Here is a 27061-nt window from a genome sequence, read left to right on the forward strand (position 1 = left end):
GTGCCTCTTATGGCTGAATTGACATGCTGCTGTACAGTCTTTGCACCCAGAACTTTGGAGTAAAAAGAAAAATCAGTAACAAAAAAAGCACAGCCCAAACCCCTTCAGATGACTAAACTGTGAAAGTTTGGCTTTTGATTGTAATGGCTGTTGTGAAGAGATCGCAGTGATCCATCTTCGCCTGTTGCTGTGTAATAGTTTTGGGATATCTTTTAATTTGTTTTTATCTAAAATAAGCTTCTAAGTATTTTTGTTGATTTTTCTCTCTTGCTCCCTTTTTCTTATACTCCCAAAAATTTAGGAAGATGAGAGTGAAGAAGAACCTAAGCTCAAGTATGAACGGCTTTCTAATGGAGTGACTGAAATTCTCCAGAAGGATGCAGCCAGCTGCATGACAGTGCATGAAAAGGTATATGTGACTTTGTGGCTGACATAGCACTTTTACTTGGTTTTATATATTTATCTGTGCTTATAATGCATCAGTATGTTTCTGTGTAGAAGTGATGCCAAATCTAAAGTTGCACTGCAAGGCAACAGTAACGTAAACAAAATTCACCATTAACCTGTATTGAACAGTCCACATTTTCTCAGTGATAACACAAGTAGTTCATATGGTTCAATTAACAGCAGATCTCTCAGAATCAATTCCCTTCTTGTAATTTTCAATCATTTTTTCAATAAGAAATACATTTTCTCAATGAGGGAATGAAGTGAGAATTCAAGGTGCAATCATTTGTTAGATGAGATATTTACATAAGCTACTAGAAAAATGCTCACTCAGTTTGAATTATGAATAGTATTATGAACTACAATCAGAATACAGTCCTAGCTTTTCTTTATTCACAAAGGAAGTTGGTATATACTGGTCTTATTTGTACAGTTTGTGTCAGTAAAGACCAACTTGATCATAACAGGAGCTTAGCATATATTCAGCTGTGGAAGACACGTTAATACAGTGTAGAAGAAAGTTACTGTATTTTTTTGTTTGCTTAGGTTTTTCTTTTGGGGGGGTATCATATTAATACTTCCCTGTCCCCCTTCCCTGATTCAGTATGTTGAAAAACAAAGAGAGGAACTACACATGCTATAGATTTTGATTTACCAGAAAATGATAGGGATAAAGTAATAGACAATGCAAAATAAAGAATTTTTAAGAAGAATTAATATTTTGTTCTTAAAAGGAATAAACTTCATATGCTTTTTAAGTTACTGAAACAATTGCTTTTGTATTTTATGAGTTTTCTTTTTTATAAATATTGAAAAGCATTTTAGAATATTGAGGCATGCTGAAGTGCATCTGAAAGTACAAGTTAATGATTTGTCAACTATTAATATGTAAAACATAGTAGCTATTTTCTGAATGTATAATTTTTCATAGCCAGTAATATCTCCTTAACAGTTATTGTTGAGGGATCTATCTTTATTGTTTGGCTATATTTTTGGATTGACTTGTGCTGTGTTTCTTTTCCTCAAAGGACTGTTGCTATGGCTCAAGAGGGTCTTAAGATGAAGCTTGTATTTTAACTGTGTGAATGAAAGCAATAAGTCTTTTAAAAATGTTTTTGATAACTTAGAGTTACACAGCTATTTAGATAACTGGCCGGCATTTCCTCTTTGTCTGTGGTGTGTTTCTGTTACCTTTTATTCCTGCATCTCAGGTAAATTTTGAAAGCCAAGTTTAACAGGGTTTTTCTATAAGGATGTGCACAGATACAGCTTTTACTATGGTGTCATAAAGCGTGGCAATATAGGAAAAGTGTTGAAGTATGCCAGCACTTCCAGCTTTCCAGCAAACTAGTTACACTATTTATGAGAAGAATCAATATTGTTAGAAGCCAGGTACTGCAGTCTTTTAGGAATAGGTCTCTTCCAACAGAAAGCTTAAAAATGAGGCTGGGTTATAGGGTTTGCAAGGGTATTTCTATTTCTTTCTGGTTGGTTTTTTGGGGGATTTTTTTCCCTGAATGAACACAAAAAGCCCTACTAAATGCTATAATTCGAAAAATTATACAGTAATATGTAAAAAAAAAAAAAATACTCTAACTAAAGCAGTTTAACTTTGCTAGGAATCTTGAAATCTGGCTTTTGCATTCAGACTAATTTCCTCTCAGAATTTTTTTTTTTTTTTTTCGTTTTTGCTGCTAAAGCATCGTATTTTCACCAGGCTTGCTGTCTGCACTGGATGACTAATCGTCATGGCACCTGGTGCATCCAAGCAGGCCTGTGCAGTGGAATAGTCATACCTAGTTATGTCTGCACACCTGATGTTTTATTAACCAGTATTGATTTTTTTACCCGGGGGACTTTTTTCTTCCTGAAAAAAGGCAACCTTGCAGGAGTGAAAGGCATTGCAGGGAATGAATTTCTAATGAACCCCTTCTTTCCCTTTCTTGACTCCTTTTAATGTAGCTTCATATTTTAAGTGCCTGAACTGAAATTTCATTTTAAGCAATTCCAGTTTGATAAATCCTTTTAAACCTTGACTTTCTGTAAGGTTATTTTTTAAAGATTGTGCTGCCTGACTGACACGCTTAGCAGTGCCTGTAAATTTGAGCATTTCATTATAGGTTGCAATGAAGCATGCTCACATGCAGTGAAATACAGAGAATTGAGTAGCCTAGACTATTTCAGTAATGCTGAAAGTGGGAGGGTGGGGGAGGGGGCAAATAAAAGAAACCTCTGTCATAAATCAAGTAGTACTGAAATTCCAGCTTTTCTGTTTGGGTGTAGTGCACATGGTTCAATTAGCAGCAGATCTCTCAGAATCAATTCCCTTCTTGTGTGTATCAAAATAAGTTTGTGATAGTATGGATTTAGGTGGAGATTTTTTATTTTGATACTATTTTTTAGAATGAAACTCCTGCAATTTCCAAGAAAGTGCATTTGTCTTGGAAGTATTCTATTTAGGAATGTTAGTATGTGAAGGAAAGCAAACCCAGGAGTTATCTGTGTGCTTAAATGCATTGTCAAGAAACCTTCCATAATTCAGCTGTATTTTACCAGTGGCTTATAGTTGGCCTTTTGCTGTGTTTGAACATTTTGTTTTTATTTTAATAATGAAGAAAAATTAAAAATAAAGCTCAAAGCAAACATTAGGATTGAAACAAAGCTGCAGAAAGGATATGGGAACTGTTTCAGATTCCTGTTGGTTCTTGCTCTCACACTGCATTTTTAATTTGCTGCCACAGTCCATCAGCTGGTGTGTACAGGCTGCAGACGCACCATTAGTTGTCAGTGGATAAGGGTCCTCATGACTCATTTTGACAGCTAACTTGCACTATCACAGTAATATGTGCTTGAAGCCCAGTTTTATTCTTTGGATATAGTTAAAATAACCTTTCTTTATAGAAAATGGTGGGCTTTTTTTCATTTCTCCAGTGTTGCTTGGGTTCATTTAGCATTGCTGTAGTATTTCTTGTGATGTCTTTGTGTTTATGTAATCAATCTCTTTCTTTCACAGTTTTTGGCCCTGGGAACACATTATGGCAAAGTTTATTTACTTGATGTCCAGGGGAACATCACACAGAAGTTTGATGTTGTAAGTATAACATTATTCAGAACCCATTTACAGGAATGTAAAACTGCTGCGATGTAGCAATGTCAGTTAACACTCTTGTTACACCTGCAATTACACTAATGCATTCTATAACGTAAAAAGCATTGTATGGTCCTTGCAAAAAGAAGTTATGCTGGATGGTTTTGTGGTGAGCACATCTTAGTTTACGTATAATAAACTTTTTCATGAAGCAGAAGAGGAAATACATACTTATGATTGCAAGTGGCTATTAAAAATGGAAGCTTATTATTTCCATATGGCATGAACCTGTTCATTAGGTGACTATTGTCAGTTATTAGTTTGTGCATTATCATCTTATCTAGTTGCCACAAGTAATTGAAAACTGATTACCTTGCTGGCTCAGTTCATCAATAACAAATATATAATGCTAATATTTTATGTAAATGTTTTGAAGCTTGAATTATTGAGGGTTTGTATTGATTGAAGGAAAAGAAGAAGCCTTTCTCCTTATTGTGGTCCGTGGTATCAGAGGAATAAAATGCTAAAGCTCTGTTTAAAGCTCTGTTCTGGAGTATTGAATGTTCCTTTTTATTGTGGATATTAGTTCATTAATTTCAAATTTCCTGTCTTTCTTGGGGAGTGGAAGGAAGAGAACTAGCAATTTTTATTCTCCTCATGTCATCAAAAATTCTAGTAGCCAAGCTCTGGTTTTTCATAGCAATGTAAGCACTAGCTATAGAAATCATCACAAGATGTGGACGTGTTTGCAAAGAGAATATACGTTCTAAAGCTGACACAGCTGCATGGAAGGGGTCAAGCATTTGTTTAGTTTTTTGAAAAATCTAATTATGAATTGTGCAAGGGAGTAGGGGAGTATCAACTTAAGACACAGTTTTTGAAGGAACTTGTAGATTTCGATTTTAGTCAGATTGACAGTGACCTTACTGGGGATTGATTAAAGTCAAGCTGATTATGTGTTTCTATTTCTTTTAATTTTGTATGTTTATCAGCCCTGCAGCTGAGAATGCTGACTGCATTTAAAAAGAGGAAAAGCTTTTGGTGTCCCTTGCAGTTCTGATTACTTTACATACATGCTTCTTGATAGAGTTTCTCTGGGAAGTAGGAGAAATTATCTATTTGAGGCAGGTCAGATTAAATGTACCTGAATTCTCTTCCATTGCTGCAGTAGAAGACAGAGTCAGAGACGCTGTCAGAGAGTCAGAGATTCACTCAATTAAAGTGTAGATTTTGTATTAAGCCTGGCATTAACTATCCTAAACTTGTATTTGTTCCGTTCAGCATAAGATGCTTGGAAAATTTTAGTTGTAGAATAGTCTTCTTCTGTCCACTACCAGTGTTCTCTCACTCTGGTTCCAAGAGATGAAATCTTCCTTCTGTAAAGACTTAGGGGACTGCCTAGGTGTGAGCAAGGAACAAGGGGACCTGCTAAAGTCTAAAACAAAATCCCTGTATTATCTTTATACTCACCCTCCCAAAGGGACAAAGAAAAGCAATTTTCTTTGCTTTTTTTTACAAAAAGAGTCCTACCAGTACCTGCTGGGTGAGTGGTTCCTTACGAAGTTAGTGTTGGACTGCATAGTTATTTTCTGCTCAAAGATGTTACTTTTCCTAACATAGCCTGCTTCAGGATGATTTTTGTGCTGTATCTGCTTATAAAGATGGCAATAATTTCTTTTAAAAGTATTGTTAAGAATACAAACTGCTTTTTGAGCTGGAGAATAGGAAAAAAATGTTTCTTGGAGTCTATTTATAATGTATATGTCTCAGTGCAATAGATTATATAATGGATTAGGTGGAAATGGTGCTTCTTTTTCTTTTTTTCACTCTTTTTTCTAGTTTGAAGAAGAATGATTTTTCTCTAGTACCACTTGTTTTTAAAAGAAAAGTTTTTTGTGGAACGACTAACTGTTGTGGAACAGAACAGGCTGCCTATGTGAGAAGAAAGCAGCTCTATGATGTACATGGCTGCTTTAACTGAGAAGTTTTCTGAATTAATAATGTCAGCTGCTGAACCCATAGGCAGTTTATTCTGAACTGGCTGCTGTGCATTCAAATATTTTCCTTCTAATCTGAACTTCTCAAGATGTTGGATTTCAGACTAGAGGCATCACTATCAAAACATTCATATCACCCCTCAGTTCTCTCTTACTAATGCCTCTTTATTGTCTCTCCTGGGGAACTTGCATTTTAGTACTGTAATGTTGTAAATCCCAAATAAAACCTAACACTTTCTTGAAGAGAAAGGGAATTACTTCCTGAAGTCACACAAGGACAAAGCATTTCTTGTAAATGTGCTGAGGAAGACTGTTTTCCCTGGTAGTATTTTTTCTGGTTCTTTTTCTCTGATCCAGAAAGAACAAATTCCTTCTCAGAACCTTTTTCACTGATGGAATGGCATATACAGTTCTATCTTGAAGTTGTTAATAGGGGAAGTATCTGTTGTTACTGATTATTGGAAATTATATTGGAAAATACTGTAGAGAATTTCTTTCTGAGTGAAATAGCAGTATTACCACTGAAATATTTTAATTGTTTGCAGTAAACAGTGTACCTGGGGAGTTTCTTTTATGTATTTTTCTTTTTAAAAGGATCTTTTTAGCAAATGTTTTCTGTTTTGTGACATCACAGAAATTAATAATAAGGATAGCAATGTGATGCCCTTTGTGCGAAAGTATTTCAAGGAACTGTACTTAATTGGAGTCTTTATCTCTATTTTTCAGGGAGTTGTTTTGGTTTGGGGTTTTTTTAAAAGAAAAGTTTGAAAATGAAAAAATTAATTACTTTCCTATATATCTGTTAAATGTGTAAGTAGCAAAAACAAACCATACATGGGAAACTTTAAAAGCTACTGGATCTAAAACACTATTAGTATGTAAAATAAACTAGAATGAAGCAAGAGGGTTTTTTTTAACCATTTTTTAAAAATTCATTTTTATGGCAAGTTCATATTAAATATACTTAGAAAATACAATTACTGCTCTCATAGTTCTCTTGATTTCTGTTTTTCTTTCCTAATTTTAGGAAGCCATGTTCAAAAATATAAATGGGCTTGGAAATAGAAGAAATAAGAATTTGGCTTTTATGATCATGACTTGCATCTGCATTTCAACTTGTAAAAAGGATACTAGTGTGAGAGGATTTGCAGCAAAATGAGGGAGAAAATTCAGTGTGTTGCATTATCACCAGAATAGCCAGGTTTTGAATGACAGCACTCATTTTAAAGACTAAATGCATTTATTATTTTCATATGAGCTAAAGACAGCTGTAAGAAATACTAAAATATAAACCTTGGCATCCCTAGAAGTTCTGCTGTTGTAACACACTTTTTTGTTTAGTGTTTAAAAAACCTTTTTAAGACTGCATTTCTTCATGTCCATAGCAGCAAATCAATGTGGTTATCTTGGATTATAAATACTGTATTGTCTACTCTACTTTGACCCATAAATATTCAGAGAGGCTTTTGTGAAACTCATGTAAAAAAGGAAATATTATTTTCAGAAGTCTTGCTCTCACCCAGCTCTTCAAGTATCTGATGCTGAATCATATGCTAAGTGGATGACTAGTCTTTTCAGGCTAGCAGCTCCTCTTGTCAACAGCAGTGGAAATATGTGCATTGAAACTGTTGTGTGAAATTTGTGGTTTGGGTGGAATTGAGATAAAGGGAGGCTTTGGCCTTTTGTGTGGCTTGATTCTTGGTGCTTGTGCTCTTGTTTTCCCCCTCTCCTCTCTGACTAGGATTTCTGTAGCTCTTGCCAGGGTGGCTTGTCTTTGACAATGTCAGCTGTGTGAGATTAACTGGTATGCATCCTCAGTAACGTATGTTTGACAAACTGGTGTTCTCTTGTATTAGGGTTCAGTGCATTGAGTGAGATGAAATGTGTCAAGTGCACTGAAAATTATTGCTAAAAGGCAACAAGAAGTGGGAAGAAAAGCCTGCTAATTCCACTGACAAACGATGATGCAGGACTGATTCACAGCATGTTAATTCCAAATGTCTCTCCATCTTTCTTTTTGTCTTAGACTGTCTACAATTTATTAATATAATTATTGCCTGAAGTGACATCCTGTGGATTAAGGATTTGTAGATATGAAGAAAGCTGTACAAACACGTTTAGTTACGTAACAAATCAAAAAGCTTTCAAAGGGCAAGAAAACCTGTCCCCATTTTGGTCTTCTAATAAACATCAAGCTTAAAGCAAAAGTGGTAACAAGTCTTGTAGGGTGCCAGTGATAGTCTGTTAGAAAGGGAAAGATTGCCTATTTTATAAGTAACGGGGATTTAAATGTTTAATGCATTGAACATGTTTCAGTGGTGATGCATGAGTCTAGAAAACAATGTAAATAGTGTTTTAAAGCTTCTCTTAGTACAAAGAAATTGAAGTCCTTTTAGCATGTAACATTTGTGAGCTATTCAAGACTGCTGGAATTTCAGAAAGACATCTTGTCATAGCATCTCTTTTTACAGTGTTTTTCTTTCCTTGCATCGTGCTTTTTTTCTTGATTGTCTCATGTTGTGTAGCACTATTTAATTATGGGTTTTTTACTGGAGTGATAGTAATCCAAAATCACTGCGTCATTTCTGCTACCTTGAAAACTTGAAAGGGATTTCCTTCTGAGGTAATATTATTACCTTTGGGTGTATTGAAGTTTGAGCACTCACCAACCTCTGGAGCAAGACGTTGCTTGAAGGTCAGTCTATGGCCTATTGGTTTTACTGATAACTCAGCAGGTTGCAAAGAAAACAGCAGTTTCAGTTGACTTGATGTCTCTTGGCATGAGTTTTATTGTTAACAAGAAAAAATATTTCTAGCAAAGAAACAGCTGTTCTTAAGCACTAAGCACTGCTGCTAGTAATGATGCTAGGCCTACAAACTGCTGTGGGAGATTATGCAACATCTTCCAGTGGGAAAGGTACTTAGCTTTTCATTGTGTAATGAAGAAGTTGCTTTGGATGGAACTTTCATGAGAGTTTGACACTAAGATGACATAAATGTCACTTACTTTGACAGGCTACTTAAAATTTCTTGTTTATTACCTTTAATTACATCATTTTAGCTGTTAGTGTTGAACTGTGTAAGAAAACTTAGGAAGTGAAGTGAAACAACAGAATTTAAAGATCTGGGCAGCTCTGTGTTAGTATTTGCATGATGTCACTGTGTCTGTTAAATTTGAAGGTGAAATCCTGTTTTGTTTACAAAACTAAGTGGACTATTTTAAGTGATACTTCCAAAAACCAAAATAAACATTAATGTTTTGATAGAAGCAAGTGTCTATGCAAGGGACAGATTTCGTTCTCCACCCTGAGACATCCCACCCAAATGGGTATTGCATTTTTATGTCTTAAATGCCAACCCCTAGCTCTTTCAAATGGAAAAAAAATGGATAAAAATGTCATCTTTGGGGATTTTTCTCTTAAGTCTTGAGCATCTGCACCAAATTTAATATCACTTCTGCTTCTGTCTATCTGTCTTCATTTCCCTGCAGAGGATTTGGAAATCCAAAGGTTTTTACAATAGTTGTGGGAATAACTCAGATGGCTTTTGAGTCTGGCTTTTTGCTATAAAAGCCTGGTACGTATGTTTTATATGTTTATTCTGGTACTGTGCTTATTAGGTTGCTTATGACCTGAACTGTTTCCAGTGGGAACTGTGAAGCTGTTGAATATTCAGAACCATCTTTGGAGGGAATCATGGTGTACCTGTGGTATCTTGCCTAGACTGGCAGAAATTGTGTCATGACCATTATTTCATAGATTTAGAAAAGTTTCTTGCCTGAAACAGGAAAAAAACAACCTCTTGTAGGTGTTTGCACATTGTCTTTGTACCATTGTGTCTGACTTTCCTTTAAATTTTCAGTTAACCAAAAAGATCAAAGGGATATGGAGGGCATTTGTTGTTAATAGACATGTTGCTTGGAGTATGGATGAAATGTGGGACTTCTAAGCAATTTTAGAATCACTTATGATTAATTTTTATAGCTCAAAACTGAGGCAAGCTTGACTGTTTCATTCAATTGTTCTTTCAAGCTTGTAGTTTCAATAACTGTAGCTTAGTGCAGAATAATGTAAAAAGTTAAGCTGGAGGTATGAGTTCAGCTACAGAAAGTCTTGTATGGTCCAGTCATTTATTTCTTAAATGTTGTTAGCTCATACAAGTCAGATGTGCGCTTGGACTGTAGCAAACAGTAACATGTATGCTGTAGATCTAATTCATTTCAATTAAAGTGTAAAGCCTACTTACTTTATCAGCTGATTCTGGAATAGCAATTGTTTCTGCCTTGCCTTTTGAACTCCTGACTAGCAACTATGTTGCCCATGTACCTTTATAGAGATGGATTACAGCCCCATCTTTAGACCAAATGCAACCAAAAGGTCCTTCTGCAACTTCATTACCCTTCAGATGCATATTGTTCTCCTCTTTTCTTTAACATGGAAGCATAGGAAGAAGTCTACTTTTTTTGTTTTCCAGTATCAATCACTTTCCTTCAGAGTCGATATTCTGTTGTTTGTCAGTTGCATTTCATGACCAACTCTAAATGTATTACATTTAAGGTACCTTAGCACCTCTCTTTAATGTCACTGATTTCAGTAGAAATCTGTTATGTCACCTTTTAATGAGGTAAAAGACTGTGATTGCATACTATTCTGTTACAAGCATCCAGACATAGAAAATAGTTCACTTTCTCTTGACTTGGTAGGGTGCTATCATATTCTGCATGTTCTTAAAAAAAAATAAATTGAAGTATTGAATATTCTAGGGGAAAGATATTTCAAAAGGGGAGAATCCTATCCATGAAGGACATTAATGATATTACTACTGTAGTATTTAATACAGCATTGTTGATCAGCGAAAGGGTGAAGTTGCCAATTTATTTTCTTTTTTTTTCACCAGATCTTGTTACCTCTTATTTCTATGTGTTATAAAATAGAGGATCATCCTTACTGTAATCCTGCTGAGTGAATTTACATGTGTCACTTTCAAAAAGTTTTGAACAAAATTATTTGTGATATTATTAAGATACATCAAAACTTCTTTTTTTCCTTCCAACTCTCACCATTCAGGTCTAGTAACATTTGCTGTTTGAATGTATATCACATCTCATGACTATTTAGAAAGTGGACCACTGTGCCAAATTGCTCTAGAGTTTTACTGGCAACAGTGAAACAGCTAGTTTCAGGTAGAACCGATTAAGTATTTTCATAGACTGGTAACTCAGTTGTGCATTTTCTAAAACCTAATAACACTTAAAAGCATGGGGAGGATTTGGAGAGGTTTGATTGTAAGAAGCTAGTGTATTGCTGATTCCTAGGGCTGTTTTCCTTTCAAATGGGGTATTATACCTGGATGGCATTTTTGTCCATAGGGAACATAGGCACTTACGTGCATAAATAGAATAATAGTAGTTTGCCTGTCAGAATTATTAAGAATTCAGGCATTAATAAAATATTATTTACATTAGAAAATGTTTTCCTAGTAGAAAGACTAAGTTCTGGAGGACAATATTTTTTATACAAGTTGACGTTAATGATAGAGCTACAGACCTTTGTTTCCATTAACAATAAAAATACAGCACTATTAAAAATAGATACTGACATAACAGGAGCATAATAGAATGAGCAAAACATGAAGGCAAAATCAAGTAGTTTTTCCTATGGAGAAGATACTATAATGAATTAAAAAATTCTAATAAAGGGTCCTTTCTGAAGGATGAGATTTTTTGGTTTTAAAAGACATGTCAATGTACAGCACTTTATTGCACTTGGAATGGAATATTAAACATGTACAGTCCAGATTTGATCAGTATCTGGTGCTAATAACCTCAGAGTGGCTGCTGATAAAAGTATGTATTGTCAGCTGTGGTGCTGCTGAAGAAGTTAGTTTTACTCAGTGTCCTCGGACAGAGAGAAATAAAAGTATAAGAAATGTCAGAAATCAGTATTTTGGTGCTGGAAGATTCACCGCTGTAATCCTAAACTGGCTGCTAATTGAAGTCTAGTTGTTGAAGGTCTTGGCAGTTTTATGGATAGGAGCTTTGAAATGTGAACAGTGTAAAGATGGAGTGAATGAATCTGTTGCTTTTTTGATCTACTTTAAATAAAGTTTATGATATGCAATCAAATCTACACTTCACTGGTACTGAAATAGAGCCTCTTTGTATGTAAATGCATTGAGGAACTTGCACAGGATCAATTCATCTTCATATTTAGCTTTCCCTATTGTACTGTCACAATGAGGATGTGGCATACAATATACTGCTCACAGTAAGTTACAGTGCACTTCATGATACAGTTTCTACTTCTGTGAGTATTCTCTGTCTTCCTCCATTTTTTTGGTTTGCTTATGTTTTTAGGATCCTGACAAGAATCAGACACCCAGCATTGACTGAGTATCTCTGGTGGACTTGTGAGACTTTGCCAGATGTTTGTAATTCAGATAAAGAAAGTTCCAGAGTTGGTGTCCAAAGAGAATACAATACTTTCAGTAATCAGAAAATGTGTTTATTATTTTATGTAGTTCTGACTTATGCTAATCTGTATCAGTGATGATAACTGAAAGTTTGCATGGAAAATGACACTGTAGGTGTTGATGTTGGCTCAGCTTGAACATTGATCACCCGGTGTAGTATTTACCTATGCCAGGAATATGACTAGTTATGTTGTTTTCAGCCAAGAAGGAGAATTCATTCCGTTATAATATTTCTGCATCTCTCTGATTCCATTAGGGGAGATCTTTTCACTGATTTCAGTAGCCACTGGGTTTGGAACATTGTCTGTAGCAGAGTGGTTGACAAGTTAAAATAATTAGAAAAAGTAGTTAGTGCAGTTTTTCATAGAGAGAGCTTATAGAAAAAAAAGAACTATGAAGAAAATAATGGCTCTGTGTGGAATGCATGGAGAAATAGGATTTCGAGGCTCCATGGGGTGATGTTCTCTATCTTGTAGGTCAGAGAGTGGGATGAGCATCATGACTGTTCAGAAAACCTTCCTAGAAACATGTTGGCACAACAGTGCGTGAACCCTGAGCAGAATCATCAACAGCCCCTTTGCTTCTTCAAAAGTTGTTTGGTGGAAGCACCAAAAAAAATATCTCTAAAAAGAAGACCTTTCCTCACAAGAACTTTCACCACATGACCGCTTGACCTTTTTCATTAGTCACATTTCTGAAATGTGGCTTGTCAAGAAATGTAGTAAGATCTCATACTTTCCACTTCAAGGGTGGAATTCTACAAAATTCTGTTAAACACATTAATGGCAGATGTGGTGGTATTCTGTTAGAAACAAGAAGTGAAAGTGCCCCTTGAAGTTACATCCTCAGAGTTTTAGATATGTTTTGGGGATTGTTCTTCAAAGCCCATTTTAATAATTCAGTAGCCTCTCTTGAAAGTTTATATTTAAAGATGAATTCTCAATGAAGTTCATTGTGTTTGGCAAACTATTCTGAAAAGAAAGCAGTTACAGAAATCAGTGAGGTGAATTCCACATTGCTTGGAATAGTCTTTCTCCCCAGGGGGTGTTGCGTTTTCCAAGGAAGGCATATCTATCACCAGCAGACTTTCCTCAGCCCTCCCCCTGTACTTCAGTCTTCCCCAAGGGTGTGTGATGGAAGATATTGCTTCATATTCTCAGATGGCTGTAATATACAGATAGCAACAAACTAGAGGAAGGCTTAGGACATAACATTGTTGAAGAGCCCTGCAGTTATAGAGAGGATGGCAAAGGGGACCTGGTGAGGGAAGGAAATGGGAGTGGTTTGCTTACTTCGGCACAGAGTTCCCAGGAGGATATCTGCTTACACAGCAGTGTTTTAATAGAAAGAGACTTTTCTCTGGATCCATCAGAAATTAGCTAACAGTTCAATTCTGCTAGGAAGTAGTCTGGGCTTTCAAATATAGATTTCGTTTTGGTAATAGTTCCATCATTCCTAAACAAGCATCTTGATTATCTAGTAGCTACTAGAGATTTAGGGAGATCTCTTGGTTTATTTGGGTTTTTTTTTCCCTTGGATTTTTTTTCTTAGTCCCTGCAGTTGACAAACAAGGTTAAGGGATTCACTGATGTGGAAAATACTGAAATCACTGTAGGCTTTTTGTTCTTTTTCACTGTCTTAGACTATATATGAGAGAGTTCTTGTCCTCATATTCCCCTAGTTCTAGACAAGCATTTGAGAATTTTTTTTTTTTTCTTTTTGTAGGTAAGGTCTGCCTTCCTGAAGACAAAATGAAAGTCAGTGTTGTCATTGGTCTGTGTCCCAGACCTTGTCACTCTCCCAAGCTGTTTCACCCCTCCCTTTTCTTCTAACCAACATAATCTCCCATTTTTCATTTGGAGAAGGACAGATTCAAGAGTGTTAAAGAGTGTTATTGGAAATGCAGTGGAGCAAGAATTCTCACCAGCATTTCACTGCTAGTATTGTTGAACTAAACCTCTTTGGTGTGGATATTAGTAAATTTTCAGCAAATGAAACTTTAGGTGCTGTGAATTCAGAGTATGCTACTTCATTGTGGGCAGTGGTGAAAATCTTTTTCTGTAACTCCTACAGATGCCTTTTCAATTTAGACCTTTGTGTTAATTGCACTTGTTTCTCAGCTGTGTGTAAATACATGTGTGTACTTCTATCTTTTTATAGGTAAATCATAGTACAGTATCAGAATTTGGGTTTTGAGTTGCTTTTGCCTGTATTGTATCAAAAAATTCTACAAATATGCAAAATACATGTGAGTCAGTGCAGCACTGCAGCATTTGGGGCAAGAAAAGTGTGTGGCTTCAGTTTCTTTTTAAAGACAGTTCCTCAGGACAAGAGATCTCTGTGTTTTGAATTTGAAACAGGTGGGACACATATGTAATACACTTGTGCTTAGCTGTTGCTGAGGATTTGAGGTGCTTTTCAAAGCAAGTTCCTTATCCTACATAGAGCAAAGCTTGTATTTTCTGAGGATCTTATCTTAGTTGTGACAGTAACTGAGGTGGTTTTTGTTTGCAAATCAGTATTTTACACTTGGATGCCTCCACCATGGTGGAAATAATACAAACATAATAACGGTAGTCCATACTCCAGTAGGCTAACATATAAAACCATGGGTTGATTGATCATACTGCTGTACATTGGAGCTTTACATGCTTGTTTATGTGAACCGCGTGCAATTGAAACGTGAATAAATGAAAAATAGGCACTTTTAGAAGACAGGGTTTTTTATTACAATGCAACTGTGTACATACAATTTGCCTTAGTATGGAGGACAGCTACACAATCATTATGCAGATCCAGACTGATATTCATGTAGCAAAAAAAGACCCTTACGTGTTTTTCTTCTTTTGGTATGTATGTATGTATGTGTGTGTATGCACAGTGTCGAGTTGTCCTGACAGAAACTGCGAGTTCTTTTAGGAATGGGTGGTCAGGAAGTAAATTAAGCCAAACAAGGCAAATGTATCTGGGAACGGTTGAACGGTTTATTGATACCAACAGGGAAGAAACAAAAAAAACAAAAAACAAACAAACAAACAAAAAAACACAAACAAAAAAAAAAGAAGAAGAAGAAGTTGCCCAAGTGACAGAGGGCTAGAAAAGAAGCGAGAAGCGCGGCGGGTGTCCCGGCGGTGGGCGGTGTCCGCGCTGCCTGTGTCTGCAATGGGCTGGCTCTTGCTTGCGCGGCGCTCGGAGGCGCGGCTCCAGCGGCGGCCCCGGACGCGCCGTGAGTAGGCGCTCCGACCGGGAGTCTCAGACCCTGGACAGGGTCGCTTCGAGAATCGGGGCGACAGGGTTTTGAATGAAGTAGCTTAGGCAAGGATGCGGAGGCCAAGCGGCAGGGCGGCTGTCAGGGACACAGGGAGGCAGGATAGGGGCGGGGGCTAGCGAGGGCAGGAGAGCCAGAACGCACGCTGGGGCCCGGGCAAAGGAGGCAGTGAGCTAGCCAGCAGCGAGCAGCAGCGAGCCCCTCAGCAGGCAGAAGCCAGAGCTAGCAAGCAAGTCTCAAAACAAGCCCCTGGCCAAAGGACAAATCCCCCAAAAGACACAAAATGCGTAAAACCCAAAAGCCCCCCAAAGCAAAAAGCACAGTCTCCAAAGCCTCCCACAGCTCGTGGTGCAGTTACTTTTCATGCCCTCTGGCTGCTCCCAAAGTGTGCCTGCAGACAGGAGACCATTGGCCCAGTCCAACCTTCCATGGCAGTCTGCTGGGGAAGATCTTTCACCATCTGATTGAAAAGCCTCTCTGGAGGGTCCAGTGTCTCCTGCTGGCTATTGTTGCCAGGTGAAGTCCTCCTGGAGACAAAGCTTCTTCTAGTTGCCTCCTGCACCTGGCACATGGGCAATTCTTCCCCCATATGCCTCTGACAATCATTTAGGCAAATCATTTAGGTTGAGGCAAATCAAAGCTAAATTGGCTCCTCACGCACAGATAAATAATAATGTTTAAATAATTTAGGAAAAGTTTCTGAAAATTCTTTAAAAAGAGTGGATGAAAGGGGATTGTAGAAGTGATGGGAATCTCTTGAAGTAAAATGAGCTTTGCTGATTGAACACTGTTTTGCTTTTCACGCTCCTAATGTGTGTGTGGCTTGCCTGCAAACCATGGCTAAAAGGCATGAAGTCACAGACAACTATTAAAATGTTTAGATTCCTAGCTTGTAAATATTGCATTTCTCAGAGAATTGGAGTGAAATCCAGTCTTATGTTTCATGTTCATCCACTTCATATCCATTGGGATGCAGCATTTGTGAAAGAATCAATTATCCATTTGTTAGTCGGGGTAGCTTTACAAATTATACATTAGCAGATTGATTTCTCAGGTTCACCATTGGGGGACTTATTGTATAAGGTGGGTTGATGATGAGTGTCAGGGGAGAGGGAGTTGCCACAAAGAACACAATTAAAAGAAGCTTTCTGAGTGGCCGTGAATTTACTCCTAGTTGAAGAGCTGACTTAATCCATAGTAAGAGCATTTATTTCAGGCATTTTACATTAGGTAATTGATTATCACATGAGGTCCATTTGCTGCTAGATATTTGATGATCCTTTCCTTTAAATTTAGGATTTTGCAAAAGTCTGCATTTAGATCTTTATGTGCAAGGTGTCTGCTAGCTTTCTCTCCTGCTACCTAAACTTCTCTTTTGTCCATTAAGGTAACATTTTTTTTGTTCTATGGTGTCAGCTTGACATTATTGATTTTGAACAGTCAAACTTAGTTATGTTGTCCAGAATTCCAAACATGTCTCTATCAGAAGAAAAACTGCAGCTAATGGAAATTCAGCTGAAGGTGTTTCTTCCTTCTTTACTGGTACTTCAACAGTATATGAAATTCTGAAGCTGTTCCCAGGTAAATCATTTAAGTATATTTCCATTCCTAACTAACAGGATCCACCCTATTGACAGATTTGAATTAAGTTGCTTGAGAAATTCAATGTGTATTATTCTCACTTATACGGTACTGGAAGTATCATTCTGATCACAAAGTAGTCTTGTATTTTTACTTGTTTGACCTAATGCTAGGGGTCCTGATTAGGTTAAAAAAAAAAAAAAAAAAAAAAAAAAAAAAAAAAAAAAAAAGATTACCCAGTGTAGTGCTAATAAAACAATATAGTTTTTTCAACATTTTACATACCACTGCCTCTGGGTTTAAGATTAGATCATCTCTTAACTGGGTGATGTTTACATGGATTATATGTTCTAATTTTTAGATTCTTATGTATGTTACAGGTTTTTTCCAACCCCCATTTAAAGTACCTTTAAAACAATCAAGTGGCCAAACCTCAGTGCATATCATTGTTCCAACTGTATTAAATAATCAGTCCTTCAGATTATGAGTTAGTGACTACTTGTATCTTCTCTAACCTTGAGTGATTCTTCATCTTTTGTAGACCTGTAAAGGTAGATCTTGCAAGAGGGGCATCTATTCCTTTACTGTAATATCCAAAGCCTGTCTTCTTTTGTCAGACAAACTCCTCAGTGGGTTTGCTGGACAAAGCTTTTTTTTTTTTTTAAAGACAAGGGAAAGGCAGTTGTAACTTCATGCCTGAGTTTATAATATTTAATAAAAACCCCTAAAAAGAAAAGCAGGATGAGAGGGGGTGACCTAAAATCCTGTGTTCCTCCTTTCTGAAATACCAAAATTATCCACGGAGTATTGGATGCAATTAAATGCAATTAATTTTGATGCAATCTAATATAATTAATGCAGTTAAATTTGAAATGGCAAGTAGCTTTGCTGACTGGCACAGAAGTATATTTAAAAAAATGATGGCTATGAAAAGAAGAATTGGAGCTGATTCTGGAAGAAACATTACGGTTTAGATAATATATTTACAATTTTATCTGTGGTCTTTTCTTTCTGTTTTCCAGGCTTTCAACTGTAAGTTGAAATCTTAATTCTCAAACAGCTTTCCAGTGGAACATAGTTCTGGAAATCATAGGCTTGAGTGTTATTTAACTCTCAACAAGAAGAGTCTGGCATTAGAGTTCTTCCTGAAACATTATTTTTAAATGCATGTTATATTCAGTGTGGACTGTCATGATCTATCATCACTTTCTGTGCTCCACAGAAAGTTCTGGCTTGTAAAGTCAGCAAACAGGCTAATGGTCAATGTGCTAGTTTGACTTGAGTACTGAAAAAAATTTGCTCTGTGTTTGTTTTGCCTTGTATATGTCATTTCCTGTTGAAACTTAGCAGGTGGGTTGTGTAAATGAGCAGGTCTTTTTAGTTGAATTGAGCTGTTTGCCCTGATTGTCATCTGTGTATGGTGCAGACAAAAAGGAAAAAAGTAATAGGATAAAGAGAAAGTTAATAGCTACTGATGGAGGTGTTGGGCATGCAGAAGGCTTGTAACAAATTGCTAGTTATATATGCGGTTATGAAATGCTGTATCATCAAATGTCTGTTTAGCAGTAGAACACTTTTGGACGTATTATGCGCTATTTTTAATGTGGAAAAGATGCACATACTCTGGAATCACCCTTTTTTCTGCTGATAGCATTCTAGACATTTGGCATCACAGAATGTTAAATGGTTAGAATGTAAAGATTGTGTAGTCCTAATCCTCTCTGCCATGGGCAGGGACACCTCTCCCTAGGCGATGTTGCTCAGGGCCTTATTCAGCCTAGCTTTGAACACTATCAGAGTTGGGATAGCCACAGTCTCTCTGGGCGACTTGTTCAGTGTCTCACCACCCTTACAGTATATAATTTCTTTCTAATTTCTAAAATCTAGATTTCCCCTTTTTCAATTTGTGCTCATTACTCCTTGTTCTATCATTGCAGTTCCTGATGAAGAGTCCCTCTCCAGCATCCCTGTAGGTCCCTTTCAGGTACTGGAAGTTTGCCATGAGGTCTCTATGCAACCTTCTCTTCTCCAAGCTGAACAGCCTCAGCTTTCTCAGCCTGTCTTCATAAAGGAGGTGCTTCAATCCTCTTATAAACTTCATGGCCCTCTGCTGGTCTTGCTCCAACAGTTTCATGTCCTCATGCTGGAGACACCAGAACTGAATGCAGCACTCCATTTGGGATCTCACATATGAGCAGAGTAGAAGGGCAGAAAGAATCACCTCCTTTGACCTGCTGGCCACATTCCTTGTGATGCATTCCTTGTGATTCAGTTGGCTTTCTGGGCTGTGTGCACACACAGCTGGCTCATGTGGAGTCTTTCATCACTTGTCACTCCCAGGTCTTTCTCAGCAGGGCTGCTCTCATTCAATTCTCTGCCCAACCCATTGGTGTGTCTGGGATTGCAGTCACCCAGGTGTAGGACTTTGTGCTTTGCTTTGTTGAACTTCATGAGGTTTGCCTCAGCCCACATCTCAAGCCTGTTGAGGTCCCTCTGGATGCTGTTATCCCTTCCCTCCATTGTGTCAACTGCACCACACAGCCTGATGTCATCAGTGAAATTACTGAAGGTGCACTTGATCCCGCTGTCCATATCACCAACAAAGATGTTGAACAGTATTGGCCCCAGTAGGGACCCCTGAGGGTCACCACTCATCACTGGTCTCCATGTGGACAATAAGCCTTTAACCAAAACTCTTGTGTGTGTGGCCATCCATCCAGCTAGTTCTTTATCCACCGAATCATCCATCCATCAAATCCCTGTCTCTCCAACCTGGAGACAAGGATGTCGTGCACAAGTGTGAAACACTTTGCTTTTAGTCCAGGTAGACGATGTCAGTTGCTCTGCCCCTGTCCACCAATGCTATAGCCCTGTCATGGAAGGTCACCAAATTTCTTAGGCATGATTTTCCCCATCTAAAACCATTTTGGCTGTTACCAGTCATCTCTTTGTTGGCCTGGTACTTTAACATAATTTCTAGTAGAGTCTGCTCTGTGACCTTGCCTGGCATAGAGATGAAACTGACTGGTCAGTAGTTCCCCATGTATTCCACTTTCCCCTTTTTAAAAATGGGGGTTGCATTTCCCTTTCTCCAGTCATCAAGGACTACACCTGACTGACACAATTTTTCAAAAATTATGGATAGCAGCTCAGCAGCTTTATCTGCCAGCTCCCTCAGGACCCACGGATGAACCTCACTGGGTCCCATGGATTTGCGCATAGTCAGGTTTCTTAGATTGTCTCAAACCTGATCCACTCCTCCTGAGGGCTCAGGATCTTCATCCTCCCAGTTCCTGCATCTGCCTTTTTTGATTTGGGTGGCATGGCTGGAGCACTTGCCATTGAAGACAGGCATAGAAGTCACTGAGAACCCCGGCCTCCTCTTTGTCCAGAGTAGCCAGGTCTCCTGCTTTCTTCCAGATAGGGCCCACATTATCCCTAATCTTTCTTTTGCTTGCCACATATGTATGGAAGCCCTTCCAGTTATCCTTAGTATCCTGCACAAGAGGTTTTGCCTTGCTGGGCACCGTTAATTACCTGAATACAATCACACTGTTAATCTCAAAAGTATTGTCATATGGTTTTCAAACCATATCACAATAGATAAATTCTGTCATCCTGATCCTCAAATTCAATATTTATGTGAAGATGGCTGACATCGTCCACTTCGCCTGCTTTCAACACTTCATTTTTTCAGAGTCAAACTTTATCAAAGCCATTTGACAGGAAAATAGGAACAGTGTGGACTGTAGTATTGAGCTGTCAGCTCCTCTGTGGTGTCCTGTTTTGTGTCTTTTTGTCCTGGGTTTTGTTGCAGTAGTGTCTCCAACAAGGCCCATCACACTGGAGTGCTGCCAGATCAGTTGTTGCTGTAACATCAGCCTGATGGTGGATGTAGGTGCTGGAGTAATGAGAACATGACCAGTTGAACACTGTACCTTAGTGTATCACCGTGTCCTGTGCCAAGATGGGACTATTGAAGCCACACAATTTGTCTTTGCAATTGCAAAGTAACAAATGAAGAGAAGAAACTTAGTGAGAAAGTTGTGGCAATGACAACTTAGATGCAGCCCAGAACAAAATAAACCACATGCCACTTCAATGATAAACTCAGTTAAACTTTCTATGCTTGTCCTTTGAGAGGGCCCAGAGGTGTTCGTGGTTGTAGAGGGAATGGTGCAGACATGCTAGCTTTTTCCACATGCCCACCTCTAGACAGAGGCAAAGTCTTCTCTTGCACCTTGATGAGAAAAACAGAAATATAGAAAGGTATTTTTGAAGGCAAGGCAGGAATAAAAGTACGTGCTGGTTATGAGGCTTCTAGAAGGTCAGACTGACAACTGATACACCTTGCCTTGCTCAGCATCCTCTAGTCTTGGAATTAACCAATTCTGTGTGTGTTATCTGAGAACAGAGCTTTTACAAGGATGTTCGCCACACCATCAGGTTGATGAGTGTGAGCTATATTCCTCCGCTGATAGTGCACTAAATGTGACAGGAGGAACACAGCTGTGGAATGTGCACCAGCTGCCTGCACTGCTAGTCGTGCACTCATGTTTGATCTTGAAATGTAGCAGCTCAGCATAACCAGTCTGTGGCAAACAAAATTACTTCTGGAGCACAAAAGTCAAGGAAAATTGGTTTAAATTCCCAATGAATTTCTTTGCAAACAACACACAGTGGAAAGACGACTTTGTGATAGGTAGTAATTGCGGTGAGACCAAGAATTATGTATTCTGCACACAAGAAAGCAGGAAAGCAAAAAGGGCTGTGTAATTTTACCTACTCATCTGGCAACTGTGGCAATGCAGTGTTCAGTTATTCAACCTTCACTATAAAGAAGCTTCTAGAAAATATTATTTGGGCATTTGTTTTTTTCAAAGTGGATGAGAGAAAAGCTTCCTTTCTCTGAGCTGATATTTGTTATGTGTATGAAAGATTACGGAGGAAAAACTTTCCAAAGGGTGTGAGAACACCTCAGTTTATCTCCTGTAGACATCCTATGTGGACAGTGTGTTTTTATATACTCATTATGCAATTTTAATGCAATTCCAACTGCCATAGCATATATAAGGACCTGTGATACTTCAGACACAGTTGTGTAACATCCGATGTGATCCCACAACCTCAGTGCTCTTCTAGTGAGACTTTATTTTTTACACAAATGTATGATACACTTCTTTTATCATTGTCAGAACCACAGGAGTGATCTGAGTTGTGGTTCCATCCATTCAATATTTTATAAGAATAAGGAAAGTTGTTCTTCAAAGTGTAAGAGATTTACCTGTGTGAAGTTCCTTCTGAGATTCTTGAAATGATGACCTGTTTATTTGGGGGTGAAATCAGGATCATGATAAATAAGAAATTGCTCGGTACTTGAATATAATTGAATTGTGTTTTGTATGCAAGAGGATATGCATCAGGTTATCCAAATGATAAGTTAGTCCTCCCTACCTCAGGTTTAAGCTGTTTAAGCTAAGTAAACAGTAGCAGATGCTGTCTAACTCTGTAGGTTAGAATCAAAAGTATACTTGGATAGGGAAGGGAAAATTCATTAAATCAGGACAGTTTTCAGGCTTTTCTCCATATTTGTCCAAGAACAAATAAACCTATGTTGCACTTCAATACCTTCTGATACTCACTCCTGAGAACAATATTAGAGCTAAATATGAAAGTAAGAGAAGGAATTTGAAAAAAGAAATAATTACAATCCTAGCCATCAGAGCAAACTAGAAAAGTTTTCAGTTGCCCTCATGCCTGTGTGGTTGCCATATTTTATCCAAAGTTTTGATAGCAGGAACTAATGGCCATGATGGGCAGGCATAGATGCTTAAGGCACTTCATTAGAATTCCAGAGCCCTGAGGCAGGTAGCTGCCAAAAAAAAGTCAACATTTTGGAGTTGGACAGAAGGCTGGAAAGAAGGCTGTCTTTTGGGTTTGTCACAGAAATACCTATTCTGTGAGAGTTTTTCGATTGATACGACTAAACATTAATCAGCCATTAACATGTAAAACTTTCAAAGTGCAAGGAATGTTAAAGCATATCGTTGGCGATGTAACTTTAAAAGTATTTCTTTGTTTTCTTTCTCTAGAGCCCAGTGAAGATAAATCAGATCAGCCTGGATGAAAGTGGAGAACACATGGGTGTTTGCTCAGAAGATGGGAAGGTACAGCGAATCTGTTTTACTTGCTGACGTAGCAGGTAGTCCCAGTATTACACTAGGATAATTGTGATATCCTGTGGAGTTGATTCATGCATTTAGCACCACTACTTTGGCCATACATTTTGAGAACTGAACTCACCTTTGAATACTCAAAATTAAAATCAAATATATTTTGCACAAATATGCTGTAGGAAAAATAATTAGAAGAATGTCAATAATGTAACTGCTATTAAGCTGATTAACAGCTGTGACAGGAGGACATGTTAACTTAATCATTACTGCTATGCCAGTTATACTTCAGTGACTACTCTGCTGTTCCTGCAAGACAGTAGTTTAATGCCTTTCTGCTATAAATCCACAAAATTGGATTTTGTGGACATGATTTCCGTGGGCTGGTGGTTTTCATTTTAACACATTTTATGAATGTTTCTCTTGAATTACAGAATCTTTTGATAAACAATCATAGTTTATCAGAAGAATAAAGTGTCTTACAACAGCCACATTAAATAAATGTAAAATCAATATATGTACAGTTTCCTAAAAAACTGACACCTACTTCCTTGACTGAGGTCATATATCATTTGTGTAGTCTATAACTAACAATTATCAGTGCTTCTGTGGAATGTTGAGATGTGACATTTAGTGGTTTTGGTGATTGATTTTCCAGTTATAAGAATGTCTTTTTATTTTTTGAGTCAGTGACAGTATTTCCTAATGTTGGTTTGCAATGTTAAAATTCTAATTCATGGAGTGTATTTAAGCTTCTGTTTTTTAATATAGTGACCATATACAAATGCAGTGCATTAAAAATCATTTAAATAATTTCTCAATATCCAGCTTAACTTACTCAGGAGAACATTTCTTACACAGTAGACTTGGGGGAGGAGGAGTGTTGGTAATCCTAATGTTGCATTCAGTAGTTGTTCTTTAAATTAAAAAAAAAAAAAGCTGGATTTTGCAATAGGAAATACGGGGAAACAACCCCTTTAGACTATACATTTGGGTTTTTTCATTCCAAATAGGGTTTTTTTCCCTCAACAGGCAGATAGCCAGTTTGTGTATCAGGCCTTCTATTTCTGAGAGATATCTTGACACAGTACTTAGGATACTAGTGCTATCAAAGTGGTTGTAGAATTTTACATCCTGTGTGAAACACCAAAGAGTATCCTATTTGTCTGAGCAAGAAAAGGCAAGGGTTGGTAATTGTGCAAGCTAATAAAAATGTTAAGCTAGCATTGTTGGTTTAAGTTTTCCTTTGTTGTTGGGGGGCAAGCCCTTGCTGTTGCTGTAAGGGCTCCTCAGATGTGACTGTAGATGACTGTCAGTAATCCGCTGTGATGCAGTGAGACTGCAAGCCACACACTTCTTTTATATATTAAGTTGATATTAAATATACTTATTTAATTTCAGAAATACTGAAAAATCCCTACTTTATTGTGGCTCTATTTAAAAATGCTTCAGTACTTTAAATGGTAACTGTCTTCATTTGGTGAACCTAGCTGTTGTGGATCCAGTGTGTGACATTACATACTATACAAGGCAGTCTAAAATATTTAGTCCCATGGCCACAGGGACTAGAGTATCATGGGTACAATATTCAGCATATTTGCATTCATAGAGTCCAGGGACATTGATGTTTCACCATATTCTACACTTGTGAAAAACTCATCTGGAGATTTGAAAGATCTGGGTATTTCAGAGGTTAGATTTTCCATGTGATCCAGAAAGGCTTGTTTCTGTAAAATAATCCATCCTTAAAAGTGATTAAAATGCATACCTGTATGTTATGCTATTCTGTAAGAAAATGGCAGATTCCCAGCCAGATAATGTAGCACTTCTATGTTCTGGTCATAACAAAAGTGTAGCTTTCATTCCGTATAACTTTTTCCTTACTACAGTGGGAGTGTTGATATTGTAAGTTAAAGTACTTGTACAAGTAGTTACAAAGTCTTTATTAACTTGTTTAAATATGTAAAAGTGGTGAAATCCTTTTTTGAGAAAAAACAAAGGGGAAAAAACAATAAGCACTAAAGTAAAACAGTTTAGTTTTTTAAAATCAGTTTTAAACAAAAAAGCAGATGTAGTGAAGAGTCATGGGAATTTTGAGTCAGCTGCAAGTATTTTCTGCCAGTTAATGAAGATATGTTCTCTTTTGGGATAAGCAGAGTGCATTTTCACATATCAAAGTGGATCCAATATGATAGAGATGGAAATCATTTATTTTCTTGAGGGAAAGCCTTATGATCAGAACCTCCTCCTTGTATCTCTTCTGCTAGCTTATGTATTTTATTTTACTTCTTTTTGTTTGTTTGTTTATTTCAGACTCTCCAACTAGATTTCATCTAGCTATATAGACTGAGGGGAGAGCACAGAAGCACAGTACAATTTTCTAACCCTCTTGACAGTCAGCATTCAGACCCAATGTCAAAACCTGTTGTGTGTATGTCATACATGTCCAATAAATACTTTGAGATCCACTTGCAGCTTTTCTGTACTACACATTTGGTTCTTTGAAAACCGTCCTTTCTAATGAAGTCAGCTGCAGCTGATCCCGATTGGCATGGAAAGGAGCAGAAATCATAACCAACACCAGCCCTATGGTTTAGCTGCTGGGTATTGAAATGTTAGGATATAAGAGAATTTTGATGCTCAAAAAAATAGAACAGGAAGCAGGCCTGCATTTGCAGAATTGTGGAGATTTTTTGGTTAGTTTTTTGTTTGTTTTGTATGTAATTAATTGTACACTATCCTGAAAAACCTGGATTTGACTCCTGATTTTGCTAAAACTCCTGTGTCGTTACATAAGATGAGTGAATTGGTACCCTTATTCTGGCTTGTAACTTTTTTTTTTTTAATAACAAGAAATATAAATTATACTGAAAACCCATATGCTTGCATGTTCTAGTGTCTTCTCTAATGTCTGTAACAACATTGATGTTGAGAATATCCGTGAAGTATTACATTGATAATTTTTCACTAAATATGACTCATTTTCCTGCCTTTTGATCGCTGAAGGTTGGTTACTCCTTCCACACATGGAAGCAAAGAAGCAGCTAAGTCTGGATGCACTGGAGTGGTGGGTTCTGGATATTTAAAATCAGACAGGACTAACAAAATGTAGTGGAATCATAAAATCCTTTTTCCAGCTGTCTGAGAGCATCATGAACTGAGTGGGCTTGAAAAGTAGAAATAGATAAATCCAATATAGGTTTGTAGAAAGAATCACTTTCTTTCCGAAGAATGTCAGACATTAAGAAGTAATAATGTTAGGTGATTAAGAAGTAATATGTTAGACATTAAGAAGTAATAATGTTAGATGATGTCCCTAGAGTAAACATGATAACATGTATTATTTGGGGAGTTGTTTTTTTCCTCTTAACTCACTCCATTTTGTTGTCATACTCTAAAAGAAATATCATATTGCCATATTCAGTGATATATTAGGAGAATGTTGAAGGCACTGTTGCTAATTTTAATTTTTTACTGTTAATTTGAGAGGGCTGTTTTGTAATGTTTGAGGATTCTGTTTTCACAGAATTTGCAGTGTTACGTTTTAACCATGTTTTTTTTCTTTCTCCTTCCTTTTTTCTGTCTTATTTTCTCTTTCCTCTGTTTCTTGCTTTGTGTAGGCTGTTGTATTGAATATGATGTGCCAACTGATGAAAACAAAAACCCAGAAAACAAAATCCTCTAGACATCAGCCCAAAGGTTTTCTAGGCTTACAGCCAGGTTCAATTCAAATACAACCCTTTGGCTGGCTTGCATAATCACAGCTTTGTGATACATCTCACAGTCTCCAAATATTGATTTTTCTAATCCTTTGGAGCAGTAGCTCAGCCCGACACAGTGCTTGCAGAAGTATTTTTAAAGCATGTTGTTGGAGGCAGTATATTCGCTAATGAGTAATGGACTGAACTGATAATGCTGCTTAGGAGATGTATCCAGGAGACAAGCTTGAAAGGAGATGTTGGAGATGTTTTTAACTTTACTGAGACTGCTGAACTTTGAGCCACTCTTATGATGTCCTAGTTCCTTGCTGATGGCT

The 27061-nt window shown here is 37.4% G+C and overlaps 1 protein-coding gene across 5 annotated transcripts in view; it reads left to right on the forward strand.

The window, feature by feature from the left end:
- VPS41 (VPS41 subunit of HOPS complex) overlaps positions 1 to 27061 on the forward strand; it is a 109583-nt gene that overhangs the window by 21043 nt on the left and 61479 nt on the right. For 2 of the 5 annotated variants that reach the window (XM_066322994.1, XM_066323010.1), the window contains 3 exons: positions 302 to 409; positions 3461 to 3538; positions 22945 to 23019. In XM_066322994.1, coding sequence (XP_066179091.1) covers positions 302 to 409; positions 3461 to 3538; positions 22945 to 23019 — 261 coding nt within the window. Of the gene's footprint in view, positions 1 to 301; positions 410 to 3460; positions 3539 to 16123; positions 16853 to 22944; positions 23020 to 27061 lie in introns of those variants that run through there. The other 3 variants (XM_066323002.1, XM_066323029.1, XM_066323019.1) reach the window with 3 other exon arrangements.

Source organism: Sylvia atricapilla, chromosome 1 (assembly GCF_009819655.1).
Source record: "Sylvia atricapilla isolate bSylAtr1 chromosome 1, bSylAtr1.pri, whole genome shotgun sequence".
Lineage (NCBI taxonomy): Eukaryota > Metazoa > Chordata > Aves > Passeriformes > Sylviidae > Sylvia > Sylvia atricapilla.